Source organism: Corapipo altera, unplaced genomic scaffold (assembly GCF_003945725.1).
Source record: "Corapipo altera isolate COAL_440 unplaced genomic scaffold, ASM394572v1 113, whole genome shotgun sequence".
NCBI lineage: Eukaryota > Metazoa > Chordata > Aves > Passeriformes > Pipridae > Corapipo > Corapipo altera.
The window spans coordinates 564,757-583,835 of NW_020884895.1; the positions used below are offsets into that span (position 1 = coordinate 564,757).

The window sequence follows — 19,079 nt, forward strand, 5'->3', positions numbered from 1 at the left end:
CACACAGGCAGGAAAATGCAGCTGCCACCTACCTTGAAGTGTAGGACAAAGCAGCCAAGGGGGCAGTCGGGCTGGTGGGTACCCAGCAGTGGTGACTTTTTGCCATCTCTGCTGGCTTATCTTTTTCACAGATGAAAGATACCTGGAAAACCTTGATTCATTACCAATGACACAATGGATTCACCTGCAATGGCCACCCACACCCATACAGTCTGAGAGCAGCGTGCAACTTGGAAACTCAGATATCAGAAAGGTCTTCTGCTACAGAAAAAGTCCCCAGGGGCTCCTCAGTGTTCTTTTTGCGGCTCCCACATCCAGTTCCCTGTGTGCACATTGCTGTAGCAGGTGAACAATGCTTCTCAGGGCTCCAGCTGGACCCCCTCCCACCACAGCCTACTGCTTCCACAAGTGCCAAGGCTGGCATGAAAGAAGCCTTTCAGAGAAAATAGACCAGCCCAGTCACTCCAGACAAGAGGCTGCAATAGGTTGTAAGCTGGCAGAGCTCTTGGCGCTCCTCACCGCCCTGTTTTTACAACACGGCTGCTACATTGCCAGCCATGTCTGTTTTGCTGATTCCTACTTCTACTCACTGCTAAGACCTAAGGGAGTCCAAGATGGAGCTGGTGGGAGGTAAAGATGATGTGAAGACATTTGAAAGCACTGGGGTAGTGCTGTGACACAGACCCCAATCTAGCCCAAAACTGAACTCGGTTGGAGTCAGAGCACTCACCCCTGCACCCAGACCTCTGGGCCATGGAGGAACAGCCTGGCACAGCCCCTGCTGGGGTGCCAAAGGGCTCTCTGCCCCCTCTGCAATTCTCATACTTGGCAACCGGAGAAAAGTGAGTAAATAAATATTTAGGAAACGTTTACAGTTTGGATCTAAGATTCAGTTTATGTTCTGTAACCTCCCCTTTATTTTAGCATGTTCAGTAACAAACTGAGTTTGTGACATGAGAGTGGCTTCAGATCATGTTTGAGCTGCTTGTGGCTGCATCCTCAGCTGATGCCTTTGAAGACAGCAGTCAGTCACAGGGCATTTGCCATGTTTCCTTCTTGCCTTCCATTGCCTTCCACTGTAGGTACAAGTTGTTTGTGGGAATCTTCAAGAAGGCTTTTTGCAAACTTAAAAGCTGTGTTAATTAAATAAGAAAAAGCCTCCTATCCTTACAAATAATTATACTGCTTTATTTTTCAGTATCACAGTCTCAGGAAATGAAACAGTCCAGATCCTTTCCAAGATAGTAGATAGCTTTTTTTTCCATCTGTCTGTCCACAAAATAATCAAATTAAATACAAATTTGTTTGTTTGCTACATTTATTACAGTGGAAGAACGTAATCATTGGTAGAAGCAGCTGAGCTTCAGAACAAAGCGTGGAACAAAGCGTTGTTTTCTCCCGCTTTTGTGTAACCCACTTCAGTGTTTCCAGAAAAAGCACACAGAGGGACAGAAGGATGTGGTGGGTAACAAAATACAGCGGTTTATTGAACAAAATGGGGCAAGGCAATGTTCCCTTTACATTCAATGAGAATTCAGGAGTATGAAGCAAAACATGCTATACACACACACACACACAGACAGACGTGATACTTTGGTTAAATGTCATTCAGAAGTTCTATGCCAAACTTGGTAAAATTAAAGAGTGAACAGTCAAAAATTAAAACAAGAACAGGCTTGCATAGACAGATTATTGTCAGTGTGCAATTCATATTTAAGGATTAGCTGTTACAACCCAGGGTACACTTGCAGCTCTGAGGAATTTAAGCCTTCTGACTAATCCACCTCATCGCATGGCTAATATTTAGATTCAACAGACTGAAAGTTTACCCTGAAGAGCTAAATGAGACAACTGCAGTTATTTCTCTGAGGCAATTAACTATATTGCAGTGCACAGATGCAGCTGGAGACAGACCATGGAGTCTACTTAGAGTGAACACTGATACAGTGGAACTTGTTTATCACGAAGTAGAAAATACTCATTTGTGGGTGCCACTGTCCTCTCTGGAACTCTCCTGGAAGAGCCCAAACTGCACAGCTAAGCTTTGCCCTGTGCTACTGATGGGGAGGAGGTGGCTAATGTATCTCCAGCCCAGATGCTGAGGTTAGGGCAGCTTTCTCAAGATGAAATGCATGTCCCACAGCCTGTCCTGGGCACAGCAGTCCAAGGGGCACATGTGTGCAGCGCAGCCAGTGCCTCCACAGCAATGCTGCACAACCACAAACGTGCTACAGCACATTTCAGGAGTTAACTGGGTTCTCTGTAGGTTTATGCCTGTCCTCTGCAACAAACATAAGACAAGCTGCCTGTGGTATACTTCATGTGAGGGACACCACTGCGCCTTAGCCCTGTGTCCCACATCCACCTCTCAAAGCAATTGCAAAACTAAGCCCTGAACATCTTGGGAGAGTGGGGCAAAACCAACTGTCCATTGGCTGGAGATGGATATAAAGCAGAGCTAACCTCAAAGCAGCACCCTCCCTGGGATCACTGCCAGCAGCTGGATAGCACTGAACTCAGCTGCCCATTAGTCCATGCTATGAGCTGTGCTTCGGTTCCCATTGCATCTCACACAGTCTTGCAGTGACAGTGCTGCCATGAGGGACAAAAGGAGCCACCTGCTCAGGGGGACAGACACCCAGGAGATTGTTCTGGGCAAGAAGAAACGAGTTTCATGGACTGGCTGTGCTAACTTACAAGAGTGTAAACTAAGTAGGGGAATCCTCACACTGTCTCCAAGTGCTCCCCTTTTTATATATAAATTAGCAATCCACAGTTAGTTTGTATACAGGATAATATGAATTAAAATAAAAACCTTGATAATAAAAATATATAATACACACATTGATCCACAGCAATAAACTGAACGAAAACACTAGAATGTAACAGTGGGTGTAATTTGGCACAAAATAAACACAAAGAGGTCTAGCACTGTAAAAATAACAATCCATTTTTTTCCGTAAGTAGAGAATGTAATCAATTCTGATTCAAATCCTGATAGGTGGGAATGCAGAGATATAAAAATACTGTACATACAAGATCCCTTTTACAGAGTGAAGCAGACTGCAGCATCTGTAACTTCTATCCTTCCTCCCCAAGAGGAGAAATTCAATGATGAGACTTCATTTATCCCTTAAGAGCTGATATTTTCTCACCCCACCAAGTTCAAAACCATGAAGTTCTTTAAAAAAAAGATAAAATTAACCTGTTGGATCTATCCACGTGACAACAGCTGCTTCTTGCTGCAGGAAGCTGTACAGTCCAGATTAAGACAGTGTTTCATAGCAAGGCGACTCAGATCAGCCTGCTGAAGACATGGAGTATCCCTGCGGGTAAGGCACGATCCCTCCGGTTCACCCAACCTCTCTTCGGCAGACATTGTGCTTTGGACGGAGGCAAGGAGGTGGTGAGAGCTCTTGTGGCTGAGATGTGCCAACTATGAATATTAGGAAGTACCAGGATTTCATGGAGATGAATTTTCCACGTGGTGCCTGATGCCTTGTTAATGCACAGATTGAGAAAGGGATACAAGACCTGAACAACCCGGGCAGGGGTCCCAGCAAGGACTCCTACATCCTACGAAATCTGGAGCAAACCCATAGACAAAGCTACTAAAACTTGGCAAGAGAAAACAAGGAAAAAATAAAGATACTGAAACACTTTTCTGCCATAAGACAGAAATATTGCTGTTTCTTTATAAAAGATCAGCTTTGTTGTGCTTCTTTCCAGGGACACATGTACAAGGTGCTGAGTTTGCATCTCGCCTACACCAACTGCACCTTCTTGACTCTCAGCAGAACTGTGGCCGCTGAGCCCCAAGGAGAATTGGCTCCTTGTTCATCCATGATCTTAACTCTTGTTGACTTCAGTGGTACCACGGAATTCCCTTCCAAAAGTGGTCACTAAACACACAAGTCCAGTTGCAACCTTTGCCTCGGGAAGTCTCTAACCTGTCTGACTGCATCAGGACCCCAATGTACATCAGATGAACAATTACTCTGCTTATACCCCATTTGCTATCTGCTTTCCTCAGCTACCATTCCTAGTATTTCCCTCTCTCGATAGGTGTCAGCCCCTTCTAACAAAACCTTAGGGCCGCCCTTTCTGCAAGGGCTATAAAACAGGAGAAACACTTCAAAGGGACAGGAAATGAATAAAGGTAGACAGTAAGAATAAAAAGATATGGAAGAAGGGAGGATACAGAGCAAAACAGCCCATAAAGCATTCAGCACTTCCTGAAGGCATCCAAGGAAGCAGTAGATGCTCCTTCCCTTGGGCTCTTTGTCTCTTGGTGCCATGGCTGGAGAGCTTGACTGGCCCAAGGAGGCCATTAAGAAGATCCTGGAGCTCCACAGAGCAGGCACTGAGGTGTTCTTCAGACTCTACCCAGCTTCCAAACTAAATCAGAGTTTTCTCTCATATCATTTCTATTTGCTCCCATTGAAGTCAAAAACTTGGATACCACCAAGCATCCCTTCTGAATTAACAGGTTTTTCAAATGTCAGGGGGCTCACGGTCTTCATGACTTTTCTAATTAGGGTAAGACAAGAGTTACATCAGCCAACTGCAGTGCAAGAAAGTCCATCATAGCCACCCTACAGAGAGACCCACAGAGGGCTGAATTCCTAGTTGGCGATTTCCCTTTGCCTTTTGCAGAGGGTCACCAGTTTTTCGCAAGCACAGCAAGTACAAAGCTCAACCACTTCCTGATTTGGCAGGACTTTTCCCCATCCAGTTTTCACAAGTGCACCAGGTGATACAAGCAGCAGTGCCTGTTATGTAGGAAGTGTTAATTCATAAAAACATACCAGGCATTCATTTCACAACAATAATTACTCTGATGGCAGTGGAGGGAAAAAGCCCACAGGAAAAAAAAAAAATGGCATTTTCAGCAGCAGAGATTTTGACTGTTATATGAAATACAAAAATAATTTTTTATAAAATAAAATCTCGGTAGATGAGGTTGCCACACTGGGCCAAGTTATCAAATAAAAAAGAAAAAAGGAAAAACAGGATCTATGTTGTTATTTTTCTGGATCCTTTTAAACAATGTTAACACTTCTGAATAGACAGAGACAGAACGAGAAGAGAAAACAAGGCAAGGACAGTAAAATCTAGCTGCTGGCTGGGATATTTCCTGAGAAGCAGCAGCAAGCAAGCAAGACCTTGCAAGTCACTTAAGGGTTCATGCAGGTGAGTAAGCTCACAGTCTGGAAGCAAGGGTATGCAGGTAGCAGGATGCTGCTGATGCACCAAGTCCTACATTACAAGGTTTTTGGATAGTGTATACCTGGTCTGTTGGGGGTCATGTGGTTCTTCATAGATACTGAACCGCTGCCAACAGGCCAGTAGGGGTAAGAGACGGAAGTTTCTCGAGCTGTTAGTCAAGGCAAAACATGGGTTTGTGCTGTGGCATTAAACTTGCCCCTCCAACTTATGACAAAAAACCCTACCTAGTCTTCCTAGAGATTTGGCCCAGTAACTATCCTACCATGGACAACAGCCAAGGTTAAATCCTTACAGCTGCCTTAGGACTTGAATTGTGCACTAGGGAAACAGCAGACAGCCATGCTCTCTTCCAGTTTCTTATAGGTCCAGAGAGCTGTCAAGGCTCCCTTCCCAGGCAGATCAGTGGTGAGGGCAAGTAAAGTCACAGCTCTGTCTCCCCTCCTCCACAAAGCCAGTGGCAGAACTGCAGCTGCTGGCAAACAACAAAGAGCATGGCAGGACAGACCTCAGTGCTGGGCACTAAGGAAGCTGGGCTGTAGGGGCAAGGCAGCCAAATTCACTGCTGTGAACTGGACTGGCACATGAACAACCTGCCTGTACCAGATGAACAGACTCCAAGCCAGTGTCCAAATGTTCAGCTTTGTAGTTTAAAAATACACCTGAAAATAATGGCAAAAAAATTATTAAAAAGACAAAAGAATCGAAATGAGTGGAGGCCAAGAGAAAAGGCTACTTGTCTGTGCAAGAGAAAAATGATTTTCAAAGAGCAGAAAGCCATCAAAGTGGAAGGGGGGAATCACTGCATGGGCAAATCTATACAGACAACAAACCTGCAGACCCTGCTAAGCCCTGGAGAGCAATAATTTTTTATTCCAGACTGGAGTCTGCTTGGGATGCTAGACAGAGCACTGTAGAGGGAAGGCAGTCAGCACAGACATGGTGTGGACCATTCAGCACTCCATGTCTAGCTCAAGTTCCCTGTAACTGTAGATTTTTAATTCAACGCCCATATGGCCCTCTTTCAGCCCCATGTTTCCAAGACATATGCAGGTTCAGATACAAGTTACTATACTCAAGTGCATCAGCAACCAAGCTAGGAGTTACAGGAGATCCTACTTGGCTTCAGTGAAATTCCTTGGCTTCTACGACACTGAAGCTCAAAGTAGGTGACCACAGAGCTCCATTCAGACATGTGTGAGTTCCCAAATCACAACTCACAGCTTCTTGAACTCCCTAGCATGCACACAAGGTCTAATTTCAGTTGAAATTGTCTTTCTTTTAACTGTTCTATCCTATATCTGGAGCTAAATGCCTAGTTACACACTCTATCCAGATTTTTGGAAACCCTAGAAAGAAATACAGCAGTTAAATTCTGTTCCATAGGCAATTTCTTTGTCACCGGTCCCAGGGTCTGGCCTTTGCTGGTGTACATTTGAAGATGCATTCTCCTTCCTAGCATGACTGACAGGTTGAGTCAGTTGTCTTATCCAACACAGGAAGGAACACATTTCCTCTTACAACTCTTTGTGCTAAGCCATCCTAATACTGAAAGGACTTGTACTTCTGATGTTTCGCTGCACTGCCATAATCCAACTCATTTCTTTAATTTTCCTCCATTTTACATGCATCTCAATTTGTCCTGTTTGTCAAAGCTCCAGCCAAAGATTAAAAATAAAAATAGAAGGAAAGCCTCAAAAGGATGTATGAAGGAGCTGTTAAGCCAGCTGGTTGATTTGCACAGCTCAGTGGCAGCTAGATTATACTGCACTGCTTCAGTCATCACATATGAGTAAGAAACTGAAACAAATAATTTTCCTTAATATGATGACACTTGAAGAGATGATCCTGGGAGTGGAGGGTGGGCCTCCCATCGGGTCAGGAATCAAGGAAGTTGCCTGGCAATTCCAGTAATATTTGCTACAGAAGAGTCAGTACCAAAGCAAAGGCTAGCACAGTTTACTGCTTCCTACGGGAACCTGGAAAACAAAACAAAGAAAAAAAAAAGTGTGAGGGTAGATCCTGGTGAAGAAACTATTACCTGCAGTTGTATTTTACTTGTCCTGCCATTCTGTTTTACTTGTCCTGCCATCTTGCCCATCTGTCTGACTTCCCAGGGACTGGTAAGTCAAAGGCCAAAACGGGAACCATGTTTCATTACCCAAGCAAAAGGAAGGATAGATCCACAAGACAGGTAAACATTCACATTTTGGCTAGGGAGTCAACGATGCTGCAGCCCCACTTCACAGTCTCACTGAAGAAAACTGAATGAGCACTGGGCTTACAAACTCAGATATCTAAGTGCCATCAACTTTGCAGATTACTTGATGAAGACAGAACACAAGTTTCCCAAACTTTAAATTTCAGAAAGGAAAAAGTGTCCGCATATAAGTCACAATAGTGGAGCTCAACAAAACCTGAGAGACTGAGTTAAATTCTGACTGCCCTTTTCCTTCCCTAGAGACTCCACAGAAAAACCCGAATGCCAGCTCTGTGAGTTAAAAATCTGCAGGGGTGACCTTAATCACACTGCTCTATGCCCAGTGATTTCAGGAAACAAGCCAACAAAGCAGTGCTGAGATGCCACAGGAACAAAATAAGCCTGTCCTCAGGACAGGCTTCTGTCTGATCATCCCATCTACCCGCCAGCCAGGTGATAATGCAAGATTGTCTTGTATCGGATTGTTTGATACTAGTGAGTCACCTAAAATCCATCATGTCATTGTCTTACTGTCATTTCTCCATCATTTGCTGCCTGGATTTACAGTCATTCATCATTAAGAGATCATGGAGGACATGCAGACAACAGTTTGACAAACTCCAGGCAAATCAATTCAGCTTTTTAGTCTCTCAGCCTGCAACATGCTCAGCAAGTACAGCCCCAAACACTGACCAGCATCACCTGTTGCTGGTGTCTTGCAGGCTCTGTCTTGCAGGCTGCTTGTTTGAGTAAAACAGCTCACAACAACCCAAGAGCTGGGGCAGCCCTGGGATTGATTGATCCTACCTTTAGGAGAGTGCTCAGGTCTGGGGATCTGGCGCAAGGGGCTGGGCTGGCTTGTGTAATATCGAGAGTGTTCAAAGTCATCGAGGAGAGGCTGTGACCTGCCAAGCACAGGGTAAAAGGAGTGATGGGAAATAGCTCAAAGGCATAACAGTGTGTCAACAGGAACATCTCAGCTGTCTGGTCTGTTGCTGTCAGTTTGATGCAAACTGTGCCTGGCCCAGACTTCCCGCCTGTAGAGCAGCTCCTCTGAGCACAGCCCATTACTGTTTCTGCAGTGAGAAACATAGAGCATTTACTGCTTCTCCTGCAACTCTTTCATTTAATAATGGTTTCAAGTTGTCAGGAAATAAAGAATTTCCATCATGAAGATTGATGCAAACCTCACTCAAAAGAGCAACATTTTGAAGTGTTTAATGCTTGCCCAGCTTTAGTCCCAGAGTATTTTAATATGATCTCTCTTCAGTCTCACACCTTATCTGTTGTTTCTTTTGCAATTTCATCAAGAATTTCTAGGCTCCTTTCTGGAATGGAAATCAAAGGCACTGGGGTCACTTCCAGGGCCCAGTCCCTCATGAGGGGCCTTGAGCCAGAGTATCAAGAGATTCAGAAGCAACAATGGGCTACAGCATGTTCCCAGTTTGGGATGAGGAACCCCAAAGCACAATGCACCTGCTTGCAGGGGGTGTCCACATGCAGCAGTGGGAGCTGTGTACAGGGCTTAAGTGGGAGCAAAGACGCAAGGGAGCAGCTGTGCAAATGCATGGTGATTATTCCTTCCTGCTCAGATATGACATTTGTTTTCACATCCCCAGAAGCTCTTTAACCCTCTCAATGTTTTTCTGCCATTTAACAAATGTCATTGCACAAGCTCATCAATCTCTGTCAGCACAAGGCATGGAGACCAATACGGACAAATGCCATGAGCGCAGTGAGTGACGCATGTCACCAAACACCTCACGAGCTCTGTGCCCTCCGTCTCTTCTCAGTGCTAAAATCTCTGCACTCTACCAATTCCCTCCTGGGTGGGTCAGGCTGGTCATCCCACAACTCCTCCCCAGGATTCAGCTTCTCAGCAGCTTCCAGTTGCATTTCCCCATTTTTGCCAGCCAGTTCAAGCTCACCTTGAAGACCTGTCGCTTCTGTGTCGCTGAGTTTCAGGCCCTTCTCTTGACCTTGAGCGCGTGGACTCACCTGCATCAGGCTGATGGGAAGGAGGGAAATCTGTTCATCTGTGTGCCTTGCAAGAAACCCACCAGTGCACTGACCCTGACTCAGCTCCATGCAGCCCTTTCGTGCTTGGTTTGTACGATTAACTACAGCCAGACATTCAAATGCCAGTACCAGGATTAGTTTCCAGGAAACAAAACTTAGCCTTGCTGAGCCAAACTCAATTTTTGTGCTAAATATGTGACAGCTCTCGGGGACCGTCCTGAAGCTGGGGTCAAACACAGTGTGTACTGACTGTGCACATGGCTGGGCTGAGCACAAGGGACCAGCTGCACGCAGCTGTGCTCCTGCAACCACTTAAACACAGTAAGGAGCCTGAAAACATCAGAGCTACCTCCATCGGGCCCCAAGACTGACACAACGTCCCATTTAGCACCTCACCAGTGCAGACTATGAAATCTGTTTCCTATCCTCTCCCACGCTGGCTAGCCATGCCTTTCTGTTATTAATCATGCAAAAACCTAGGCAAATAAACTCAGTACTTTCATTACACAGCCAATTTTATTACGAGGCAGAGTGACATCTGAAGCATCTGCATTGCCCTTATACAAACAGATCCAACTACTGCTTTTATTGCTACAGTCAGAATTTCAGCAGAGGAAAGGTCCTGCACCAGGAGGACTGAAAGTGCTTCAGGAAGGTCACAAAGTGCTGTGACATCTAGTGCCAATCTCCCAGGCCAGATGCCAAAAGCATCTAACCAAGTAGGTGGCTCCAAAAGTCTTGGGAAGCAGTTGAATAATAAACAGCAAGACCCTTTGGAAGCATCACTACCTTTTGCTTTCACCACACACACTCACCTCCCTCTGGAAATCGGAATAACATTATCTGTGGTACCTCCTGAAGCTTGACATACCTTCCAATCTTGATCATGCCTCCTCTTTTCAAAGGAAGACTTTTCTCTCTCTTTCTCTTTCCTTAAAGCCTTCTTCTCCTCAGCCATCAACAGTCGAGCAATTTCCTAGAAGGGAAAACACAGACAGTGCCTCAGGTACTTTTACTGCTCTTGTGAGTTTGAATAACTTTCCCGTGGACAGCTGTTGAATGGGAAGGGTGCAAATCCAGGACTTCACCCATCTGTGATCAGAAATCAAGTGACAGGGCAAAATTAAGACAGACATCATGCAGCATGCCCAGCAGATCCCTGATTTGCCAGAACTGCATTTGCAGAGCCTTTCTGCCCCCTATTCCTTTTCCTTAATGGAGGAGGTGGTTCATCTCACAGCATCTTGGATAGTCTCCCCTGGGGCTCAGAAAAGAAATGCTCTCACAGAACCATGAACTTCCTTCCTCTGTCATGGCTGTGACATGCAGTGCAACTGTCTGCTTGGCCGGCCTGAGCATATACATGAAATTCAGGTAGGAGCAAACCCCACTAGAGCTCTAAGCTTCCCCTACAAGGAGAGAAATGAACAACTAGAGGGTAAGAGGGAACAAGTGGTGTCAGGCAGCTTCCACAAGTAAAGGAATTCCAAAAATATTTTACTAGTTGCTCACCTCATCCTGGGCTACTTGAGCTGCCTTCTGATCTGCCTCATTAGCCTGGGGAAAACAAAAAAAGATGGCAGAAGAAAAAACAGAGACAAAAGAGTAACATCTCTGAATTATTCATACTCAATCTACTGGTAGGGCAAGTAGGTGCCCATACAAATACACAATCATCCTCCCCAAATATACTTAGCTACTTCAATACTTACAACCCAACAATAAACTGTCAGTTCAGTTTTTCAGCTGAAATTTGTCCTCATGTACCTGTTAGGGCACACCACAATGGATTTCCAACTCTGTTGCCCTCTCTTCTCAAAGATGGGCACTGGTCTGTCTCACTTCTGGGCTGGCCACACTGACTACAGGCCATCTTCATCTGCCTGGAAACATTCATTTAATATCACTCTGCTCCAGTAATTTAATTTTGGGGTGTTTATTTAAATAATAGGTCCTTACTGGGTGGATGCCAGCTGTCACTCCATATGCGTGTGTATGGAAGACAAAGATAATTACTAGAAAGCACAGTAGCACTTTATGTCTTAAAGTCACTCTCATAGATAAAAGGTTTACAAATTAAAGTTGTCATTGCTGGCTACCTTAGTTACTTCGAGATGACTAATGCATCCCCTCAACTTACCAGGAGCTCTTCCTCCTGCAGCTTCCGAGCAATCTCCGCATCAGACAACTCCTGTTCCATTCGGGGTGCATCATACATGGTTTGCTTCATCCCCCTCAAATTAGTGCCTACAGAATTGTGAGAGGAAAATAATCAACTCAACCATTCTCTTCAGCTCCCCCTCAGGAGAACCACGATGTTGTACCTGCCACACAGTTGGTTTGAGAGCATCTTTAGCTGAGGTGCAGCATACACCTTAGGAAGGTTTCTCTGTGCACACAGAAATACCTGATACACCATGTCTTACGACAAATGCAACTATATGGCAGAAGAAACCATGTCCCTTGAAGTCTTTGATGACAGTGATGCAAGCAAAAGAATTGTCACACTATGCCTTGATACAGATACACTGGCAAAACTGGGCAGCAGAGAGCAGCCCAACATCTGTTATGAGCACAGCACTCTGAATGCACTGCTGGAGCAGCAAGGGCTGCAAAGGCTGCGTGGGACAGGCTCACATGAGATTTCAGACCATTTCTTCCTTGGGATGACCGATGAATTTTACAATTCAATGAGAAAACAGCCAGGTAAGCATATTTAAAGTTCATATAATATTCAGTTCTGGCTTTGAGTAAAGAGTTTTGTTATTTTAAAGATAAACCTGATTAACACCTTCCACTTCCCCAAGGAAGGCTTTCATATTATGAGGAGGAAGAATAACTGTCCCAGTATCTCCAGAGATACAGCCATTATCATCCTCACCTTACCCATGGGAATTTTAGTTAGATGGCTTTAAGCATAAGTTTCCTCACGTTGTTACAGACACAGATCCAAGTCGCCTACTTTCACTAGATCACCTCTACTTCCAGTGTGGTTTTAAAAGCAGAAAGATGCTTCTGGATCTCTGAAGCCCCCATTCCCCAAGTATTATTGAACAAGAACTACACAGGTACACATTTCCCAGAAAACTCCACTTGTACTGAATTTGGCTAGAACCCCATCTTACAAACAGAGCCCAGTTAGACACCCAGTGCCACTACTAAACTTTGCCCAAAATGAATTGATTAAGTTGCCAGCAGGGTTTTCAATAAGAAGTGGATGAAAATTGCTGGTTTTTTTTAGTGCTTTAGCAAAGTGTTTTCACTTACAGTCCTGCATCTCAACAAAAGATAAGTATAATCCTTACATTTGGGGGGTTGTTAGTTTTTTTTTCTCTTGTGCAACAAGACCACTACACAAAATGTATCATGAAAACAAAAGCTGGCTGTTGGTTGGTTGGTTGGGTTGGGTTTTTTTGGGGAGGAGAGAGGAGGGTTTTTTTCTTAAAACACAGGATACCAAGGGCACCATTTCCAACAATACCTTCTTCCTCATCCTCTCCAATGCCATGGAACATCAGGACATAAACAGAGCAAGAACATTTATGGATAAGAAGAATCCACTAAATCAGGGAGAAACCTGGACAGGATTAACTGTGTACACACTGCAGGTAGATAGTGGAGACAAGCATCTTCAAAGGAAGCAATACATATTTCAGATACCAGTATGGGGCACACAAAGGTCCATCCCCACACATACATACACCTTCCCCATCACTTGGTTACCTGAGTCTCGCTGGCAGCCTCCACCCTTCCCCTGGGTCACAGCATGTGGGGATGGGGAATGTGTCCTGTGTCCTGCCCTTCTGCAGACTCTTGCCTCACCCCTTCTATGATCATCTCTACATTCAGCATCATGGAGCTTCTCATCATGTGCCATCCTGTGTGATGAGTGACCCTGACGGCGAGATTTGTGTTTTTCAGGGCGCACCACCCGGCTGCCACCCTGATGCCAGGTTTCCTGCTCAGCCTCCAGTTCCAACTCAAGAAGGGGAAGGTGCTTTTCTCTGCCTTGCCTTGGGGACTTTCTCCTGTGCTGTGCCGCATCTGCAAGTCCATGCTCCGACTCCAGGTCAAGACTGAGAGGTCTCCTACCCTTCTCCTGGGCAGCTGTCCTCCTCTCCCGCAGCTCCCAGCTATGGCTGTGATCATAGGCACCGTGCTCAGCCTCTCTTTCCAGATCAAGGCTAGGATGTCTCCGGGACCTTTCCTGGCTGACTGTTTTCCACTCCTCTTGATGGCCACTGCTGGTCTCTCTCAGGTAAGGAGACCTCCGACGATCCTCCGAGGTGGAACGCCCGTGTTTGGAGGCACCGTTGGCCAAAGGTGAGGCAGGTCCTCTGTGCTCTCTCTGGTGGTGCCTGCGCCTGTCATGACTGTGTGCCCTGTGAGGCTCAGAAAACTGCTCTCTGGGGTCACGCCAGGGGTGCTCTGAGCAATGGGGGGGACAAACAATGACTGGGTTAGTGGTGCAGGGGTTAATGGTGGTTCTCAGGCCAGACTCGCAGCAGGCAAATGAGGGTGGTTGATGCAAGAAGCTAAAAATGCAGGCAAAGCATGATGGGGTCAGAAAAAATAACAGGGACAGATAACGCTTGCAGGATACAACAGGGGGTAGAGTGAAATGGCAGCAGGGCAGAATAGGAGGCAACAAGTCTGGAGCAGAAAGCACAGGTCCAGACTGAAAGTGTCTGAGACCTCGTAGACAAGGACAAGTCAATATAGAGATAAATGACTTTTAACAATGCAACTGGGGCTGAAAAACAGCCAAGAGAGCAGCTCATCTCCTGATGACACATCACTGCTGCAGGATCCTGAAACCACCTGAGAAAGGCTCGCAAAGAAAGGCACAAGATGCAGACCCACATAAAGCAGAAAAGGAGACAAGAGATAGGATTTTTGTCTCTTTAAAAGCAAGAATAGGATAATGGATAGTTGCAGCATCCAAACATCTTCCATCACAGACTGTCATATATCTCTTGCAGACCCAGAAGTTTCAGGTCCTGTACTTTTATACTACCTAAATAAATGTTTCAGCTCTGAATAAAGAGAGGGTTATGGAAACTTAAGAGCAGAATAAGAATTCACAAAGCAGAGGCTCCTGACCTCAGCAATGTAGCCAGAAAAGCCACTTACTTGGCAGTTCGGTGGAGTTGTTTCTTCTGTGCTTTCCGGAAAACAGGTAGAAATTTTCTTTGCTCTTAGTTTCAGTAATAAACTTGAAACATATAGGAGGATGCAACAGTCTGCCTCTTTACAATCTACTAATTGATTTATTTTCCAATCAACCAATTTGCTAAGAAAAATCATTGCACTGAGTGAATGATTATCTCTCTACAGTAGTTTTTCAAAACAAAAAAAGAGGCCTTAAAGCAGAGTCTGATTTGAAACAGAACTACACAGACAAACTTCCACCCAAAAAATAGAAAAAAAAACCAGCAGCAGCAGACTTTCCTCCTCAGCTGCCAAGACGTTTCTTTTATAGTATCTAAATATATTTAAAATAGATTTCACTGCACATGAACTACATTCTGTTTTAATAAATAGCTCTGCCTCCCTTACAATCCATCTAGATTTCAGGGGGGGAAAAAAAAAAAAAACCCACACCAAAACTGAATGTTCCCTTCAAGGCATTCTATTCAGAAAAAACTTTTTCAGAGCCAGCAAAAATACAGCCTACAGAAAATCCACCTTGAAAACAAATCTGTATGACTTTTATCCAAAACAGGTGTATTTTTAGAAGTCCAAGAACCGTAACAGGAACTGCTGTGGTTGGTTTTTAACTGGTTGTTTTTTTCCTGTGTTAGATCATTCATATGATTTACAGAAAACAAATATCCAATAAAACAATCTGACTTACTGAACAACGGAGACCAGAGCATGAAAGCAAGAGCCAGTTTTTGAACAACACTAACAAGGGTCTAAGAATTAATTCAATTTTGTCATTAAGGAAAGCTCAGTAAATACAGCAGCAGAGAGCAGAACACAAAAGAGCAAAGCATGGTTACACTGGGAAAAGACTGCTGCAGGTGGCACAACCATGCCAGACAACCCAAGCAAAAGACTTGGTTTTGGGGTATCTCAGGGTGTTTAACTCATCAGCAGTTGCTGGTTCCTGAAGCACCTTCTGAAGGGGCTGTGTAAACGCTCTCCGGATCCTGGTGTTACTCTCTTAAGCAGCAAGTGACTGAGTGAATACAAAAATGTTTTTCATGGCACAGACACTTCTGGGAGGAACTCTGCTTTTTTTCATGTTTATTTTTCCACTTTTAAAGAGCTCAGATTGCTTTGGAGCAATAGCCCTAATCCATGTGACTCCTGGATGCAGATAAATTTTTGTCAGCTGATTTGTCATAAAAATCCATACTGTCCTACCATCTCTGCATGGCAACAGTATTACCTACATTGTATTTTTTCAGAGACTTGTCCCATTTAATTCTAAAAACCTGAAGTGTGGGTTGGTCATAAGAACATCAAGATGCTTTTTTTCCCAGCTCTGTACATGTAGCACGACTTGTGGTCATGAAGTTTCCACTTGGTTACTGCTTTGCACTTACTGCTTTGTATTTCCTTGTCTATCTTTGAACATCTTCCAAACAGAACCTAACTTGTGTAAGTTCAAATGCAAGACTTGAAAACTGCCAATGGCATTGATGTTGAAATGAGAAATAAGAGGTTTCATCTTCATCTTCACAATCAGTTAATCAAAAGCAACCCATCTTTCCCACCACATTTTTGAAGAAAGAACACAGGAACCACCACCAGTGCACAGCAAAGCCATCCCCAGATTGCTCCATAATTAAACACACCCTGATTCTCACCTCCCAGTTTAAAGAAGGTCTGTATTCAATCACAAAAGCTGACCAAGAGAAAGCAATAGAGCGCTGTGGATCATATAATTTCCACAATGTACAGTCCCAGATGATAATCACAGCAGAGACACTCTGTGGAGATGACCTTGTTCTTCAGTAAGTCATTCAAAGTGGTTGTGCTAATTTTACTGCTTGGATACGTACCTGCAAGGAGCTATTTTTGAAACACAGTTCCATGAAGCAGCATTTATTCCTTTATGTAGCTGTGCCAGCATCACAAATGAGCACACAGAACTGTTTCTCTTCAAATGCAAGCACGGAATTGCATCGACATTCCTCCCCCACACACTGGGTGTTACACAGCAGTAACTGTGGACCATCAGCTACTGTTTTTTTTCCACAAACCCTTTTAAAACATGCATGCATGGCTGTACTCGTACAGTACATATCATACACCCTACCCCTGTCCTCCAGGCCATTTTCTAGGACAACAAAAATTATAAAACTGCCTTCTTTTTTTTTTTACTTAAATATTTCCTAATTAGAGAAAACAATGATTCTGACCCTTGAAACTGATGTAATGCTACAGTGTTCAATACAGAACTGCAGAATAAGGTAAAGTTCCTAGATGGAGTTGCCAGATCACCAGGTTCACCTATACTGCCATGACCTTTTATCTAGCAGAAACCTACCTCCATTTTCTGCATAATAGCTCTCCTCATAGCCCTGGGACTCTGGGTAGTGCTTCTTGCGCTTCTTTTCTTCCTGCAGTTCTTTCTGTTGTAGGAGACGGGCAATGTCCTGCAGAGATGGGAGAAAACAGACATAAAATCACCACTGAAAATATCTCCAGATTCTTTTATTCAAATTCTTTATTCAATTATTAAAATCCCGATAGTTTAATTTTTCAGACATGGCAACAACATTACTCAAATTCAACCCGTAGGTGGAATAGGGCTTTCAACCTAGTGGATGACACAAGGGACCATTCTCAGCAACCAGTATTCAACCTCACCCAAGCCCACCATGGAAATTCCAACCCCATGGTAGACTCACAGGTTCCTGTTCCCCCTCTGCACACATTTGGCCCTAACAGCCAAAGCAGGGCAAAAGGGACTACCTGTGCAACCTCAGGCTTTCAATTAGGATTTAGAAGTCCCAGAAGTGCACACCCACTTACAGGAGTGGGCTGGATCTGCCCCCTGCACTCTGCCAGGGAAAGAAAAACAGAGGCTAAGGCTATCTCTAGTTGAAGGCACTTCTGACTGGAAGGAGTTCCCACAGCAAGTCACAACCTCGCTTCACACTGGTTGTAATTTGCAGAGACTGTAGGATGCCAGGCAGGGAAATGCATCAGTTTGACAGACAGAGACTGAAGGAAAAGAAAATCGAAGGGACATTAGGAAGAGTGAGCCAGGCACAAGGCAAGAGCTCAGTGGAGACTGCAGCCATTTGTCTTCTGTCACGGTTTTGGTAAATACGCCAAAGAGACAAGCACTCCATTTTCCTAATTGGTTTTCCTTCGAGATGACTAATGGATCAACAAGGCCTAGGAACCACAGACAGTTCCCTGGGGTTTGCTCATCTGGGGTCCAGAAGCCTGCGAATCAGTGGAGCCAGTTTGAAGCCAGGAAGCAAAGCTGGCAGATACCAGCATGGCATGCTAGCCCTTTGGATGCTATTCATTTAAGCCTTCCTAATCCTCAGAACCTTTACAGAGCCATGCATGTAAAGTGGACACTGGGGGCAGGAAAGGCATCACTGAAATGCAAACTGAGAGTCAACACCCTCCAGAGCAAAGCCTGCACTAGAAGACATTGAATAGTTGTTCAAGTACAAATTATTATTTCAGGATTCAGATAAGATCTGCTCGATAGCCAGCTTTGTGGAGGACCTGGGGATGCCACAGACTCTCTACAAAAAAAAAAAGAAAGCCAAAACAAAACCTCTTTCTCCTGACAAGGTTAACCTCTTCTAGCAAGTACAGTAAATCTATAAATATATATGCTTAAGCACATTATCTCCAGGACTGAGACAGCTCAGGACTTGCAAATCCACACAAACCACTGCTTACAAAAGGGATTCATAAGCAGGCAGGCTTAGAGCTTCATCTGAAAACCCTGCAGTCCAGACCAGACCTGCCTCAGTCCACAGCTACGTTTCAGCCACACTCAGGAACTTCCCACGTACCAAGATGAAGAGAAAGAATATTTATGACTTCTCATTGCTTTAATCCACAGTCATCTGAAGACTGCTCCCAAGAGCACAAGATGGTCAGCAGGCTGACAAGTTGCAAGGACCAGTTGTCAGACCACTGACATCCCCTGCAGCTCTCTACATAAAGCAGGAAGGAAAGGTACAATTCCCCAAGTCAACATTAGTTTTGGATCTCCTTCACCTTCCTGATAAAAATAAGACAGATTTGTCACCTTTACAGCACAAATTCTTTGACCTAAGTGTTCCTCCCACCCCATTACTACAAGTTCCCCTTCGAAGCCAAGCCCTTCCCCATCTGTCTGGACAGCCTTGCAGTACTTGCTTGGAATTAGTGGTACAAGAATAAAATTAAGCCTTGCACAAGCAAACTGATGCATCTGTCAGGTAAGGACAGATTCTTACTTCAGGTTCTTCCAGGAAACACAGCTTTGTGTTTCCAAGCTCTTCCTATACAGAAAATGCCACCAAGTGCCTCTTAAGCATCTTGAGACTACTCAGACTTCTCAGGAAACCATCTGTAATCAAAAACGGGGGCACACTCAACACTCACACAGGTGTTCCTCTACTCTGTGGGTTTTTTAAAACCCAATCTGACAGGCTGACCCAAT

At 44.5% G+C, this 19,079-nt stretch overlaps 1 protein-coding gene across 2 annotated transcripts in view; it reads right to left on the reverse strand.

The window, feature by feature from the left end:
- Nucleotides 1-1,167: 1,167 nt before the first annotated feature.
- CCDC50 (coiled-coil domain containing 50) overlaps nt 1,168-19,079 on the reverse strand; it is a 33,642-nt gene continuing 15,730 nt past the window's right edge. Inside the window, exons 5-12 of one of the 2 annotated variants that reach the window (XM_027647241.1) lie at nt 16,947-17,055; nt 13,169-13,873; nt 11,586-11,692; nt 10,958-11,002; nt 10,317-10,421; nt 9,355-9,434; nt 8,234-8,331; nt 1,168-7,205 (exon numbers count right to left, since the gene is read on the reverse strand). In XM_027647241.1, coding sequence (XP_027503042.1) covers nt 7,186-7,205; nt 8,234-8,331; nt 9,355-9,434; nt 10,317-10,421; nt 10,958-11,002; nt 11,586-11,692; nt 13,169-13,873; nt 16,947-17,055 — 1,269 coding nt within the window. In that variant the 3' untranslated portion in view covers nt 1,168-7,185. The remainder of the gene's footprint in view (nt 7,206-8,233; nt 8,332-9,354; nt 9,435-10,316; nt 10,422-10,957; nt 11,003-11,585; nt 11,693-13,168; nt 13,874-16,946; nt 17,056-19,079) is intronic. The other variant, XM_027647242.1, reaches the window with a different exon arrangement.